The 15491-nt window shown below is 44.3% G+C and overlaps 1 protein-coding gene across 1 annotated transcript in view; it reads right to left on the bottom strand.

The window, feature by feature from the left end:
• Positions 1–10609: 10609 nt before the first annotated feature.
• Positions 10610–15491, bottom strand: part of bcar1 (BCAR1 scaffold protein, Cas family member) — a gene marked incomplete at both ends in the record, with an annotated part of 48317 nt that continues 43435 nt past the window's right edge. Inside the window, 3 exons of the mRNA XM_080539441.1 lie at positions 10610–11179; positions 11614–11703; positions 14420–15491. The exon at positions 14420–15491 is cut by the window's right edge and continues 194 nt beyond it. Coding sequence (XP_080395567.1) covers positions 10610–11179; positions 11614–11703; positions 14420–15491 — 1732 coding nt within the window. The remainder of the gene's footprint in view (positions 11180–11613; positions 11704–14419) is intronic.

The raw sequence follows: 15491 nt of genomic DNA, 5'->3' as shown, positions 1-15491 counted from the left end.
TGCTGCAGAGGTGGTTAATGATTGAACTTCATGCCAAACAACATCTGATATTTCCGAAATATGACATCTGATATGTCCTTGAGTCCTCTAGTCAGAGGTGAACGGGTCTGGTTCTCTAGTCTGAGGTGAACGGGTCTGGTTCTCTAGTCTGAGGTGAACGGGTCTGGTTCTCTAGTCTGAGGTGAACGGGTCTGGTTCTCTAGTCTGAGGTGAACGGGTCTGGTTCTCTAGTCTGAGGTGAACGGGTCTGGTTCTCTAGTCTGAGGTGAAAGGGTCTGGTTCTCTAGGCTGAGGTGAACAGGCATGGTTCTCTAGTCTGAGGTGAACGGGTCTGGTTCTCTAGGCTGAGGTGAACAGGCATGGTTCTCTAGTCTGAGGTGAACAGGCATGGTTCTCTAGTCTGAGGTGAACGGGTCTGGTTCTCTAGTCTGAGGTGAACGGGTCTGGTTCTCTAGTCTGAGGTGAACGGGTCTGGTTCTCTAGTCTGATGTGAACAGGCATGGTTCTCTAGTCTGATGTGAACACACTGGTTCTCTAGTCTGATGTGAACACACTGGTTCTCTAGTCTGAGGTGAAAGGGTCTGGTTCTCTAGTCTGAGGTGAACGGGTCTGGTTCTCTAGTCTGAGGTGAACGGGTCTGGTTCTCTAGTCTAATGTGAACACACTGGTTCTCTAGTCTGAGATGAACACACTGGTTCTCTAGTCTGAGGTGAACACACTGGTTCTCTAGTCTGAGGTGAACGGGTCTGGTTCTCTAGTCTGAGGTGAAAGGGTCTGGTTCTCTAGTCTGAGGTGAACGGGTCTGGTTCTCTAGTCTGAGGTGAACAGGCATGGTTCTCTAGTCTGAGGTGAACAGGCATGGTTCTCTAGTCTGAGATGAACACACTGGTTCTCTAGTCTGAGATGAACACACTGGTTCTCTAGTCTGAGGTGAACAGGCATGGTTCTCTAGTCTGAGGTGAACAGGCATGGTTCTCTAGTCTGTTACGCTACAGATCCAGTTGACAGACGACAGAGCTGCTGGATCATTAAGGCAGAGGTTGTACATTGTTTCCCTTTTTTACATTTATTTTATTGTATTTTATCTTTACCTTTTCTTTTTACTGTTTTCCCCTGCTTTTATATTCATCCTATGCTTGTATATGTCATTATATATGTTTTTATATTCACTGTATGTTCTTATTCCTGTTGTAAAGCACTTTGAGCTGCATTTCTTGTATGAAAGGTGCTATATAAATAAAGCTTGACTTACTTACTTACTTGACTTTCATTGACGTCTTTTACCTCTTATTTACTGAGATGAAAATCAAAATTCATTTTAACATTTCTTAGATTTTAAATTCCTCTTTGTGGTGTCTCTTTCCCCATCCTCATTCTTGCTTAGTACTCTTATTTTGAAAGGGTGCACTCGATAAGGAAAAAAACAAATAATACGTTTTCAAGAATATTTTGACATTATTATTTAAGAAACCTCTTGTAGTGGCAGCTTATACTACTACCATTACAGCTTCTCCCATAGGTTATGCAGCATTGCCCTCTTCCATAAGTTAATCCCAGATGGTAATCAACATGTAAGCTATTTAGAGATAAAGCCACAGAGATAAGTCAGCATCACCTGTGTCCTCAGGTTTAGACAAACACACAACAGTAACCTGTTACTGTTACATGTTAATGATACACTAAAGATACACTGACTTTGAATTTCAAGTAAATAAAGGCCCTGGAATATAGAAGTTGGGCTTGAGTGATTCTGACTTTGGTGTTTGCTGTGTTTGACTATGTTATCAAACTAAAACTAACACTGAATTATGATGAGATGTTTGATGAGATGTTGATGATGAGATGTTTTAAAACTAACACTGAATTAAAGATGAGAATCACTACTTTGACATCGAATTGTTGAATTACGTCCATAATGCAGGATGTTAATCATTCTCTCTGATTCTCATTCTCAGCTGCATTTAAAACTGAGAGCCAGTATGTTATATTCAGTATAATAACAGCACAACCCCGAGTGTGATATTGCTTTTATACAACCGTTCTACAAGCGCCATTTATTAGTTAACAGTAATAAGCGACAACAGATTGTGATTTGTTTGTTTATTTAATCATTTATTTAGCTCTGCCAACACAAACTCAACTTACGGTAACTTACGGTAACTTGCTCTTGCAACAGTCCAGATCAACAACACCAACACAAATAGTTACTCAACTTACGGTAACTTGCTCTTGCAACAGTCCAGATCAACAACACCAACACAAATAGTTACTCAACTTACGGTAACTTGCTCTTGCAACAGTCCAGATCAAGCAATCAAGCAACCTGAACACAAATATTTTCCTGCCCAGCTTGCTACTTTGTTTAGGCCTACACACATTAATGCAGGCTGGCTACTTTGTGTCATGTACATTTATCTGTACGTTTCCATTTATTGTGCAACCAGTGAAATAAGAGTCTGTTGACAGTCGCTTTGGTGGCATGTGTGATTATGACAAGTTAACATCAGTGCGTTGCTCCATCACGTAGCCTAGCCTAATTAACAGTAAATTTAATAGAACACCTCTGCGGTGTGATACATATAGGCTGCGTTCGTAAATTTGCTCTGAGAGCGCCGGAGCGCACACAACGCCATACTGTAAAGGGACCAAGTTTTATTTAGCTTTTATTGACCATGCATTAGTCTACAGTCTGTGACTGTTGTGACTGTTACACTTGTTATCCTCTTAGGTTTTGTCCTTTTGAATCATACTCTTGTAAAACGCGTTGTGTTTCTCCGGTCACTTCTTGAAATGGGTTCACACAATAGTGTGAATTGAAGTATAGTATGCTGAATCAACTTTTTGCCCTTCACTCCCTGGTGGTGAATGAGTGCACACTTGTTAGAAAAAGGGGACCTTCTGATAGCCTCTCCCATAGCAGACCCTGTGTGTGTGTGTGTGTGTGTGTGTGTGTGTGTGTGTGTGTGTGTGTGTGTGTGTGTCTGTGTGTCTGTGTGTCTGTGTGTCTGTGTGTCTGTCTGTCTGTCTGTCTGTCTGTCTGTCTGTCTGTGTCTGTGTCTGTGTCTGTGTCGAGTCAAAGATTGAAGGCCTGTCTTTCGTTACAGCACTGTCCAATCAGGATGCAGCTCCTCTGCCCCCAGCTGTGTATCCATGAAGAGTGATCAGTCGATGGGTCATCCGGACCATTTTTCATAAAGAAAACATTGACAGTGAGCACCTGGACCTGTCCTGTTCCTCTGCTTCCTCCTGGCCCTCTCACTGGAGTCCAATCAGAATCTCCTACGAGGCCTTCTGACACCGACAGAAAGCAGCTCACAGACCAATAAGGAAACAGTCAAGTACATCAAGGAGAAGATCCAGGAGAATCCCTCTCCAGAGAGAGGCATCAATCTGTTCCACTGTCTGAATGAGCTGAATGACCATTCTCTTGTGGAGGAGGTCCAATACTATCTGTGGTTAGGAGATCTCTCAGAAGCCAAACTCTCACCTGCACAATGGTCAGCTGTGGTCTTTGTGTTGCTGACTGGTGAAGACAACTTGGATGTTAACCTTGGCAGTTACTCCAGTTCAGAGGAGTGTCTCTTGGGGCTACTGCCAGTGTTCCGAGCCTCACTTAAGGTGTAACCCATCTCTTCAGTTACACCTTAACTAAGACTTTCTCTGTTTCTCCAGTGTCTATATAATAATCTTAAGAAAAAAAAGAAAAAAAAAGGTCTAGGTTTAGAAGATGGTGATAGAAGTAGATTTTTCCCTTCTAGAACAGAGAATGCCAATGGCCCCCCGGGCCTGAGCTGGATTATTCTTCCTGCTACGACTGGTGGATTGATGATTCACTTGCTTAGTCAAATGTATCAAGTGTAAGTCGCTTTGGAATAAGGCGTCTGCTTAATGCCAAAAATGTAAATGTAACGAACAGCCGTGTGAGTATCTCAAAAAAACGTTCTGCTCTCAACACTGAGAACTCTGCAGACAAACAACACATATTGAAGCTCAGTTTGGCTGTTTTAAGTCCATAGAACAGAACACATAGAACCATTGAACCTTTACCTCATATATCTTACTGTTACATCTTTTGTATTACTGTTATATTTTTCTATGAAGGTTGCAGGGATGTAACCTCACAGAGAAAGGCTGTGAAGCGGTGGCCTCAGCTCTCAGCTCAAACCCCTCTAGTCTGAGGGAGTTGGTCCTCTGTTACAATAACCTGTGTGGAAGAGTGAAGCTGCTCTCTGCTGGACTGGAGAGTCCACACTGTAAACTGGAGAAACTGGTGTGAGTAGACATACTGGGTAATATACAGTATTGCACTTTCTATCAACGTTTTTCTTTCTTTCTTTCTAATTATACAGGAACGAAATAAAGGTAACATTACAGATGTTAAAATGTGTTACATTTAGACTGTCCTGACTTCTGCAGCACAAAAAGACAGGATCACATAAAAATACAAAAAGTAAAAACCAGAACAATCACAGAAGCAATACAACAGAAACACAACACACTTCCTAAATTTCGTTGTTTGGTACCTGTACTGTAGCAATGACAAAAGTCCATTCAAACAGCTCTACAATACTACAAAGGAGAGGACTTAAGTGGAGTGAGTAAGACGGTATATGTGAGTTGGCTCAGTGGTTGCAGGTGTCTCCTTCCCTCAGATGGTGTTGATATGCCTGTTTGAAATATAAGATGCAGGTTGTTGCTCTAATGTAATATGGGATCTCATTCCAGGTTTTAGTGTATGTGTGAAAAAATGATCTCTGACCGTAGTTGTTTTTGTAAACTGTAACTGGGATAAGTGCACGTGAAATTGATCTACAGTAGTGATGCGTTACTGTCTTGTATTCTGTCTTGGAAGAAGAGCAGTAAGTGTTGGAGGGGAGTTGTTTTGGATCTGAAATAAATATTTAATGGCTAGAATAGACTACGGTGGAGCCTCTAGCCATACCCTGCAGAATATATTCCTACCACTAGGTAGAGCTCACACACTAACTGACATTTTAGAGAGCCAGTTCCAAATAAAAGGTGCAGACCTCTAATGGCGCTTTTCCACTACACCTGGGGCCGGATTCACCAAAGTGTTCTTAAGATAATTCTTAAGACAATTCTTAAGAAAAAAGATAAGATGTTCCTAAGAATGTTCTTAAACGCTATTCACCATTTTTTTCTTAAGAATTGTCCTATGTCTTAAGAACTTCTTAGTTTTCTCACTTAAGAAGTTCTTAGATTTTGAACTGTGATTTTTACACCTGTGTGTCTCTATCTCTCTCTCTTTTGAACTTATGAAGAACTTCCATATAAAATGTGAATATAAAATAAATAATAGTAAGGACATTGTTTCAGTTACTTGGCCTACTTAAATAACATGTTCATAATGATTAATTAAGTAGTATACATCAAATACAACAACTGCCTCCTTGATTTACTTTCTGAGTACATTGTGGTGTAATCTAGGAATAGGCCTACATGTGACACAGGCTGAAAGGCCCATTTCAGTTATATCTCAAACATACAAACATGTGATAGACATTCACACATTCACACAAAACATTCACACAAAAGTACTCTGACCAACTTGAATTAACAATATGTGTTAACACATTGTCTAGGGCTAAACTAAATATTAATAAAATCAAATAAATGCAATACAAAATTGTTCAAGTAAGACTTACCTTTCACTTTAGCTGCTTTAAGACAGGTGAGAGCTTCTCTTAAAGTTAAGAAGACATTTGAGAAGAAATCTAAGAACTTTGTTTTGGAGAATCTCATTTGTTCTTAAGTTCTATCTTAGGAAAAATCTTAAGAAGAAAGTTAAGAAAAAACTAAAGTTAAGATAAGATTTTCTTCGGGAATACCAAATCGTCTTAAGTTTTGTCCTAAGAACAAATGTTGTTCTTAAGAACAAATTTGTTCTTAAAAACGCTTGGTGAATCCGGCCCCTGGGGCCGGATTCACCAAAGTGTTCTTAAGATAATTCTTAAGACAATTCTTAAGAAAAAAGATAAGATGTTCCTAAGAATGTTCTTAACTCATTGACTGCCAAAGACGCCAATTGGCGTCTTATAGAATAGTAACGTTGACTGCCAAAGACGCCAATTGGCGTCTTATAGATTTTTTTTTTTTTTCGCGGGGATCGCGTTATTGACATGTTCTACACCTAGCGAGTGAATTTCAGACTTGGGTGTAATGTATTTCGGTCCCAGATGGGGGCAGTAGTTCGATAAAAGCCTGGAGAAGGAAGTGGCTTGCTGTGGGTTGTAGTAATGGCGAAACGGATCAGGGTATGTGCCAAACGCGGCGCGGAGCATTGCGGCGCGGAGCATTGCGGAGCATCGCGGAGCAGCACGGCCATCGCGTGACTCTTCAAACAGTTCAGAGTCGGATGATACAGAAAAAGTGCAGAAAAAAAATAAAATAAAAAAAGTTCTGCAGAAAAAGCTCGTTTTCTCTGTTTATTGGTCAAAATCAGGTGTTTTTGCTGAAACCACCCTATGTTCTACGGCCGATTTCTAAACACTCAAAGAGGTTAGAAACAAACTTTCTTTTTTTCTGATGAAAGAAGAGAGTCTAAAGTTTTGGTAGATATGTTCAATGTTTATGTAGTCTGAAAAGTCAATATTTGGTGGGTCTTCAAAGTTCAGCGAAAATGCCCCAAAAGTCTGGCAGTGTGGAGCTCTCTTAAACGCTATTCACCATTTTTTTCTTAAGAATTGTCCTATGTCTTAAGAAGTTCTTAGTTTTCTCACTTAAGAAGTTCTTAGATTTTGAACTGTGATTTTTACACCTGTGTGTGTCTCTCTCTCTCTCTCTCTCTCTCTCTCTCTCTCTCTCTCTCTCTCTCTCTCTCTCTCTCTCTCTCTCTCTCTCTCTCTCTCTCTCTCTCTCTCTCTCTCTCTCTCTCTCTCTCTTGAACTTATGAAGAACTTCCATCTAAAATGTGAATATAAAATAAATAATAGTAAGGACATTGTTTCAGTTACTTGGCCTACTTAAATAACATGTTCATAATGATTAATTAAGTAGTATACATCAAATACAACAACTGCCTCCTTGATTTACTTTCTGAGTACATTGTGGTGTAATCTAGGAATAGGCCTACATGTGACACAGGCTGAAAGGCCCATTTCAGTTATATCTCAAACATGCTGTATGTGATAGGCTACATTCACACAAAAATACTCTGACCAACTTGAATTAACAAAATGTGTTAACACATTGTCTAGGGCTAAACTAAATTTTAATAAAATCAAATAAATCCAAATCCCCCCCCCCAAAATCTAATAAATGCAATACAAAATTGTTCAAGTAAGACTTCCCTTTCACTTTAGCTGCTTTAAGACAGGTGAGAGCTTCTCTTAAAGTTAAGAAGAAATTTGAGAAGAAATCTAAGAACTTTGTTTTGGAGAATCTCATTTGTTCTTAAGTTCTATCTTAGGAAAAATCTTAAGAAGAAAGTTAAGAAAAAACTAAAGTTAAGATAAGATTTTCTTCGTGAATACCAAATCTTCTTAAGTTTTGTCTTAAGAACAAATGTTGTTCTTAAGAACAAATTTGTTCTTAAAAACGCTTGGTGAATCCGGCCCCTGGTCTTTAGCCTTTTTCCACTGCCAAAAGCACCCGTGCCATTTCTGGTACCCGTGCCGGTTTTAGTTCTTGTTCGGGATGGGTAGCGAAAGGTACCAAAGGTACTTTTTTGCCAGGCTGCGTGTGACGTGTGACGCTGCACACCGTTGATTGGTCAATGGAAATCGTCATCCCATGTTCATAGATTTCTTCGCTATTAACCGCCATTTTTAAATACCACAACAGATTTCGCTCTCGGAAAATGTCACTTACTGTTTCTGTAATAACGTATTAATAAAGATTAGAAAAATTATGATAACCATCGTATTATCTTAGTTTAATGTCATTTCAATGCATCATAGAACTTTTATTTACAACAAGCATAACAAAAAAAAATCGCTATTATGGCGATGTCCTGTGCCTATGCTGTTCCTCAGTCCAGCACGCTTCATCATCCCCCTTCTAAAACCCCTTTCCATCCCTTATGTCATTTTATCAATGAACATTGTGTTACTGTTACTTCAACATTTAAGCCTCTTTCACACTTAGTTCCCTGTAACTTCAATGGAATCCCAAGCTGTGCCGTCCAGCCATTTTCGCCGTTCACTCATGAGTCAAATGCCGGTAGATTCGCATCTTGCTCCCTTTAACACATGTCGGCGTTTCCCTGGTTGCGAGATCTAAACTACTAGAACTGAAAGCGGCAGTTCCTTATTACCAGTGGAAAGGGGGAAGGCACGAATGGAATAGATAGGACTTTCCGTTCAATGGAGGAAGCATGATACTCGCTCAGAGTTCATCTCGCTTTCCCCCCGTTGATGTATTAAACAATCTAAGCAATCTAATCAGAGCAGTTGTTATTATGTAATATTATTGATGGATGTGCCATTTTTGATGGAGAGCAGTGAGCGGATGACTGGATGTGAGCATTTATTTGACTAATGCCGATAGATTTGCGTCTTGCTCCGAAACCGGAGCTGTCGGCGCCGCCAGGATTTTACAGCGTTCCTTCAAACTATCGTAATTCATGAACTATATGCCCAATCCCAAAAAAATCTAACAGTTTCTGAAAGCAGAGAAGTTGCACGATAGTTGTTCTGTTCAAATGCGAGCCAAGCCGAGCCGGTCAATGGAAAAGCGCCATAAATGAGTTCATCCTGAACCAGAGAAGTGTGATCCTGGTGCAGCGCTGCCCCCTGCTGGTGGGAGACCAGAATGCCCCAGCACTTCCTCCTCCTGGGTCTCCTGGTCTTCTAGGTCAAAGGTCAAAAAGCTTCATACACCATTTCCAATTACACCACAATACACATCTTACACACAACCTTACACACCTTACACACTACCACACCTTACACACCACAATACACACCGTACACACCACAATACACACCTTACACACCACAATACACACCTTACACACCTTTTGTGTGTGTGTGTGTGTGTGTGTGTGTGTGTGTGTGTGTGTGTGAGAGTCCCTGGCCATCCAGACCCATGCAGCACAGCACTTCTGAGAGAGGGAGGGAGCAGGGGGGTTAATGAAAATAGACACCACTGACAGTTCCCTCCTTCTCCTTGAGCCATGTGCGGAACACCGGAGAGTTCTGGAACAAAGTAGAGAGAGACAGAGAGAGAGAGGGAGAGAGAGAGGGAGAGGGAGAGCAGGAGAGAGAGAGGGAGAGAGGGTGAGAGGGAGAGAGAGGGTGAGAGAGAGAGAAATAGAGAGAGAGATGGAGAGAGATATGAAGAGAGTGATAGATAGAGAGAGAGTGATAGAGATGGAGAGAGAGATGGAGTGATAGAGAGAGAGAGAAATAGAGATAGATATGGATAGAGAGAGAGAGATGGAGAGTGATATAGAGAGAGACAGAAAGAGAGAGAGAGACAGAGAGACAGAGAAAGACAGAGAAAGACAGAGAGACAGAGAGAGAGAGACAGAGAGAGAAAGACAGTGAGAGCCAGAGAGAGAGAGACAGAGAGAGACAGAGAGAGAGACAGAGACAGAGAAACAGAGAGAGACAGAGAGAATGATGGAGAGACAGAGAGAGACACAGAGAGAGAGAGAGACAGAGAGAGAGAGAGAGACAGTGAGACAGAGAGACAGAGAGAGAGAGAAACAGAGAGAGACAGAGAAAGAGAGAGAGAGAGAAACAGAGAGAGACAGAGACAGAGAGAGACAGAGAGAGAGGGAGAGAGAGACAGAGCATGCTCTCTGTGTTTTAGAAGAACAAGGACGACAAATTGCTGACAGTCTCTTTTAATAATAAAATGCTGAAGTCGTCAAATCGTCACGTTCTGAAAACCGGTTTCCTCAGTGGGGTTACAGGCTAACCCCCTCCTCCCTGCCCCCCACCTCCCTCTCCTCCTCCTCTATCTCATCCCTCGTTCACCAGCCCCCACCCACCCACCCACCCACCCACCCACCACCACCATCAGGAATAAACAGCGTTACGTACTACATACACTGTGTTTGAATTTAAACATCCTTAATCAACGCATTAGAACAATAATGATAACAATCAGAATAATCAGAGCAATAATTACAGTATAACAATAATAATAATAATCATAATAATAATCATCATAATAATAATCATAATGGGTGGAAGTTCATCACTTCCTCTCACTGTCGTTTTCTGGCTAACAGAAAGTTAATATTTACAATGATTCATGTACAACCAATGGTCCAGGCCAGGGTGACAGTCTGCTGTCCTTTAATATAGGAGGGGGGAGGGAGGGAGAGTCCGTGGGAGGGGTGGAGGGTTTGTGGAAGGGAGGGAGGGAGAGAGCGAGGGTGGGAGGGAGAGAGGGAGGGTCCGTGGAAGGGCAGGTGGGAGGGGGGGGGGGGGTCCGTGTGTCCCAGACAGTGTCACTCTGAGCCTTCTGTAACTCTCTGGGGTCTCCCAGTCCACCTCCCAGGGGCCTCCTCCTCTGGGGTCTCTCTGTCCACCTCCCAGGGGCCCCCTCCTCCTCTGGGGTCTCCCAGTCCACTTCCCAGGGGCCCCCTCCTCTTCTGGGGTCTCTTCCCCCTCCCCCCCAGGGTCCCCCTCCCTCCTTACATGCCCCCCAGCTGCCCCAGAGCCACGCGGAACCCCTGCGTGACGCCCGCCAGTTCCCTCACCCTCTCTGTGACGTCCCGGGCGTGGCCCGGAGCCGGGTACTGCAGGGCGGCCATCTTGGTGCCCACCACCACGTCCTTCAGCTTGTCGCACAGGGCGTTGCTGTGGAGCTGGGCGCGCGCGCGCACCTCGGGGGACTTGGCCTGGCGGGAGAGCGTGTCGCCGATGAACACCAGCTTGTGGGCGCTGAGGATGACCAGCTTGGAGTGGGCGACGAACACCCGGGGCGGCTGGTTGGAGGCCACGGAGGAGAAGAAGGCGTCGATGGCGTTGGTGAGGGCCGTCACGTTGCTGTCGCACTGCTCCGAGTAGAAGAGGAGGAGCTGCCGGTCGCCGGGGCTCAGCCGGGGGGCGGAGGAGGTGGAGGAGGAGCGGTGGTGGTGGGGGTGGTGGTGGGCGGAGCCTGGGGGGTGGTGGTGGGGGTGGGAAGGGGGAGGGGTCCAGCCGGAGATGTCGTTGTTGACGGGCCGGGTGACTTCCTGCTCCAGACGCTCAAACTGCTTCAGCTGAAGGAGGAGGAGGCAAAGAGTTAGACCACCTGACTGACCACCTGACTGACCACCTGACCTACCACCTGACCATCTGTCTGACCACCTGACTGACCACATGACTGACCACCTGACTGACCACCTGACTGTCCACCTGACTGACCACCTGACCCCCTGACTGACCACCTGTCTGACCACCTGACCACCTGACTGACCACCTGTCTGGCCACCTGACCACATGACCTTCAGGCCAACACATAAACAGTTGTATATCTGTGGCTACATACTCACATTATAGCATTGTGTCTTTTCAAACAATCACATTCACATTCTCTCTCTCTCTCTCTCCCCCTCCCTCCCTCCCCCCCTCCCTCCCTCCCCCCCTCCCTCCCTCCCCCCCTCCCTCTCCCCCCCCCCCCTCCCTCCCTCCCTCCCTCCCTCCCCCCCCTCACCTGTTGTTGTTCTAGATGGGTCTTGTTGTGTCTGGTGATGTTGCCTTTCTCCAACAGCTGCTTTTGGTTCTTCTCAAACTCCTCCTTACCCTGAACACACACACACGCACGCACACACGCACACACACACACAGTCAGTATAACAACACAGATATTTACAAGTCACACCAGATACAAGTCTCCAAGACCCCCTCAGCCACCCCCCTCCACTGAACCTGCATCAACAACTATTCTTATTGTTGTTTTTTACCCACTGTGTTATTTTACTCTATTTGATCTATTCTTATTCTCTCCATGGAATGTTTTGTCTTTTTCTGAGAAAAAGGCCAGGTGTCGAGGTGTCCTTGAGCAAGACGTCTATGGCTGACCCCGTGTCTAGAGCATAAAATACCACATTCCAACAATTGACTGCCAAGTTGATTGCATGGCAATAAAAAAATAGTATTATTATTATTATTATATAAAATCACTATACAATATGAAAGCATTATTATGATTATTATTATTATTATTATTAAGTTCCATGTTGAGTATAACTGCTCTGGAGCACAAAGCATAACAGCACATGTATTAACTGTCACCACCAGCAGGGGGCAGCGTGAGCCTGTAGAACACCAGACCACTGCAGCTCTGCTGCTACCACAGAGGAAGCATAGAGATCACACGCACGCAGGCACACACACACACGCACACGCACACACACACTTGGGGGCGTGGCCTGGTGTATGTGGAGCATGTAGAGAAACACGCCTGCACACGCTAAGAACACGTAGTAATAATGACTGATGGTGAGAGCTGCACCCTGGGAGAATGTGTGTGTGTGTGTTGACATCAGAATCCTGTCTGTTTTAACAAACTAATACATGTTATAACTAACTTATACATGCTGTTATAACTAACTTATACATGTTGTTATAACTAACTTATACATTATGTTATAACTCACTTATACATGTTGTTATAACTCTATTATACATGTTGTTATAACTAACTTATACATGTTGTTATAACTAACTTATACATGTTATAACATACTTATACATTATGTTATAACGAACTTATACATGTTGTTATAACTAACTTATACATGTTGTTATAACTTATATAACTTATATAACTCATGGTACTATAGAACCACAAAGGCCCATAAAACAAGACTCCAGACAGCCTAAAATAAACTGGTTAGGCTTCTGCTAGGCCTCAACCCTAGGACACATCTAACTGCTGCTCATTTTTTGAGCCTTGATTGGCTACGAGTAGTTGACAGAGTGCAGCAGCTTGCACTGGGCCTGGTCTTCAAGATTCGCTACACCACAAAGACACCCAAGTACCTGTCAACATACTTCCAAAAAGTGAACAACGTCCACACATACAACACCAGAGGAAGCTCCACGAACCACGTTCAACCGCGTTGCACCACAAACAAGGGGTTAAACTCGTTTGCAAACTATGCAGTAAAAATGTGGAACGCCCTTCCTATAATCTTAAAGGAGTGCAAAACACTGCCCACCTTCAAAACCACTCTCAAAAAACATTTACAGGAGGCTGCAATCCGTAACTGGACCCTCTAAATCAAAAATCAGATTAAAAGACCCGAACTACCCACTGTACATACTTTGTGTTTTGTCCCCCGCCCCCACCTGTGGTGTATGTCCCCACCTGTCCTACCCGCTGTACATACCTGATGTTTTGTTGTATTGTTCTTCCCATGATGGATGTATTTTTATCTTGTAGATAGTAATAGTTATTTGTCTGTATTATCTTGTAGATAGTACTAGTTTGTTTTGTCGGTCTTACATGTAACGATGAATTGAGAATCAAGGACCCCAATTGAAATAAGCCAGTGGCTTTCTTGGGTTTTTATCCTGTTAGTTGACCTTGTATGTAATATGTACTTTCATGTACCTACTTCTGCAAATCTTCTAATAAAGTTTTCAATCAATCAATCAAATACATGTTGTTATAACTAACTTATACATGATGTTATAACATACTTATACATTATGTTATAACTAACTTATACATGTTGTTATAACTAACTTATACATGATGTTATAACAAACTTATACATGTTGTTATAACTAACTTATACCTGATGTTATAACTAACTTATACATGTTGTTATAACTAACTTATACATGATGTTATAACTAACTTATACATGTTGTTATAACTAACTTATACGTGTTATTATAACACACTTATACATGTTGTTATAACGAACTTATACATGTTGTTATAACTAACTTATACATGTTGTTATAACTAACTTATACCTGATGTTATAACTAACTTATACATGTTGTTATAACTAACTTATACATGTTGTTATAACTAACTTATACATGTTGTTATAACTAACTTATACATTATGTTATAATAACTAACGTATACATAATGTTATAACTAACTTATACATTATGTTATAACTAACGTATACATAATGTTATAACTAACTTATACATTATGTTATAACTAACTTATACATAATGTTATAACTAACTTATACATGTTGTTATAACACATTTATAAATGTTGTTATAACTAACGTATACAAGATGTTATAACGAACGTATACAAGATGTTATAACGAACGTATACATGATGTTATAACTAACTTCTACATGCTGTTATAACTCACTTATACATGTTGACGTGCTACCTGTAGTCATGGCGATGTGTTACCTGTAGTCATGGCGACGTGTTATCTGTAGTCATGGTAATGTGTTTCCTTAGTGATGTTTTTACCTGTAGATACCTGTGTGTAGTAGTCATGGTGATGTGTTACCGTGGCGACAGTAGTTACCTGCAGGTGGACGTAGTCGTAGTCCTCCATCCAGCCCTCCTCCGTCTCGTACGGCCTATCAGGAGCCTCCTCCTCCCCCGGCTCGCCGCTGAACTTGGGCGGCGACGGCAGGGGGCGGGACTGGATGCTGGAGCTCCGCTCGGGAGGCCCCCCCGCCCCCCCCGCGGTGGTGTTGGTGCTGGGGGAGTCGTGGTGGGGGAGAGGGGGCAGGGGAAGCTGCTGCTGCTGCCGGTGTGTCCGTCTGAACAGCAGGGAGGCGTTGCCGTGCAGGAACGACGCCAGCTGTTTGGTGTCGTCGGGGACGCCCCGGGCCACCATGACCAGCCGGTCCAGGTCGTCCCCCCCTCCCCCTCCTCCCCCCCCTCCTCCCAGGGAGGCGGGGACCCAGCCCAGAGCGTCCAGCGCCTGCCCGTGGCGGACCAGCCCCTGGAAGGCCTCTTCCATCTTCTGCACCTGGCGCGCCAGCTTGGCCTGCAGCGAGCGGTCGGTGGCGTGCGCGGCGTTGGCCACGGCGCCGCGCGAGAACTCCAGCAGGTCGCGCACGGCCCCGCGCACGCGCTCCGACGCCTGCCGCACGGCGGGGAGGCCGGCCTCCGTGTTGGAGGAGCCGCGCCAGTGGCCACTGCTGACGAAGGACATGAGCAGCGACACGGAGGACTCCACGGCCTGCTGCAGGCGAGAGAGGCGCTCCATGGCCTGCTCCAGGTCCAGGATCAGCAGGGGGGCGGGGCCGGGGGGGGCCAGGGACGAGGACGACTCCCCCCTCACGGGGACCGTGTCCAGCGAGGAGGAGGAGGAGGAGTGGGCGGAGCGCGCCGAGCCCGTGCTGGAGGCCGACAGGCGCTTGAAGGAGACGGTCATCAGCTCCTCGCCCACGATGCCGGCGTCGCGCATCACCTGGGGGGGGATGTCGTAGATATAGTCGCCCCCCGAGTCCTCGCCCCCACCAGCCAGACGCTCCCGGGGGAAGTCGTAGACGTCCTGGTGAGAAGAAGAAGAAGAGGCGGGGCCTCCTCCTCCGTGACGCAGGCTAGCCGGGATGTCGTAGATCTCCTGGCCCGGGGGGGGGACG

This window comes from Nansenia antarctica, assembly GCF_963989245.1.
Source record: "Nansenia antarctica genome assembly, chromosome: 9".
Taxonomy (NCBI): Eukaryota; Metazoa; Chordata; class Actinopteri; order Argentiniformes; family Microstomatidae; genus Nansenia; species Nansenia antarctica.
Note: the sequence above shows the minus strand (reverse complement) of the source record. Positions and strands in the feature narration are given on the sequence as shown.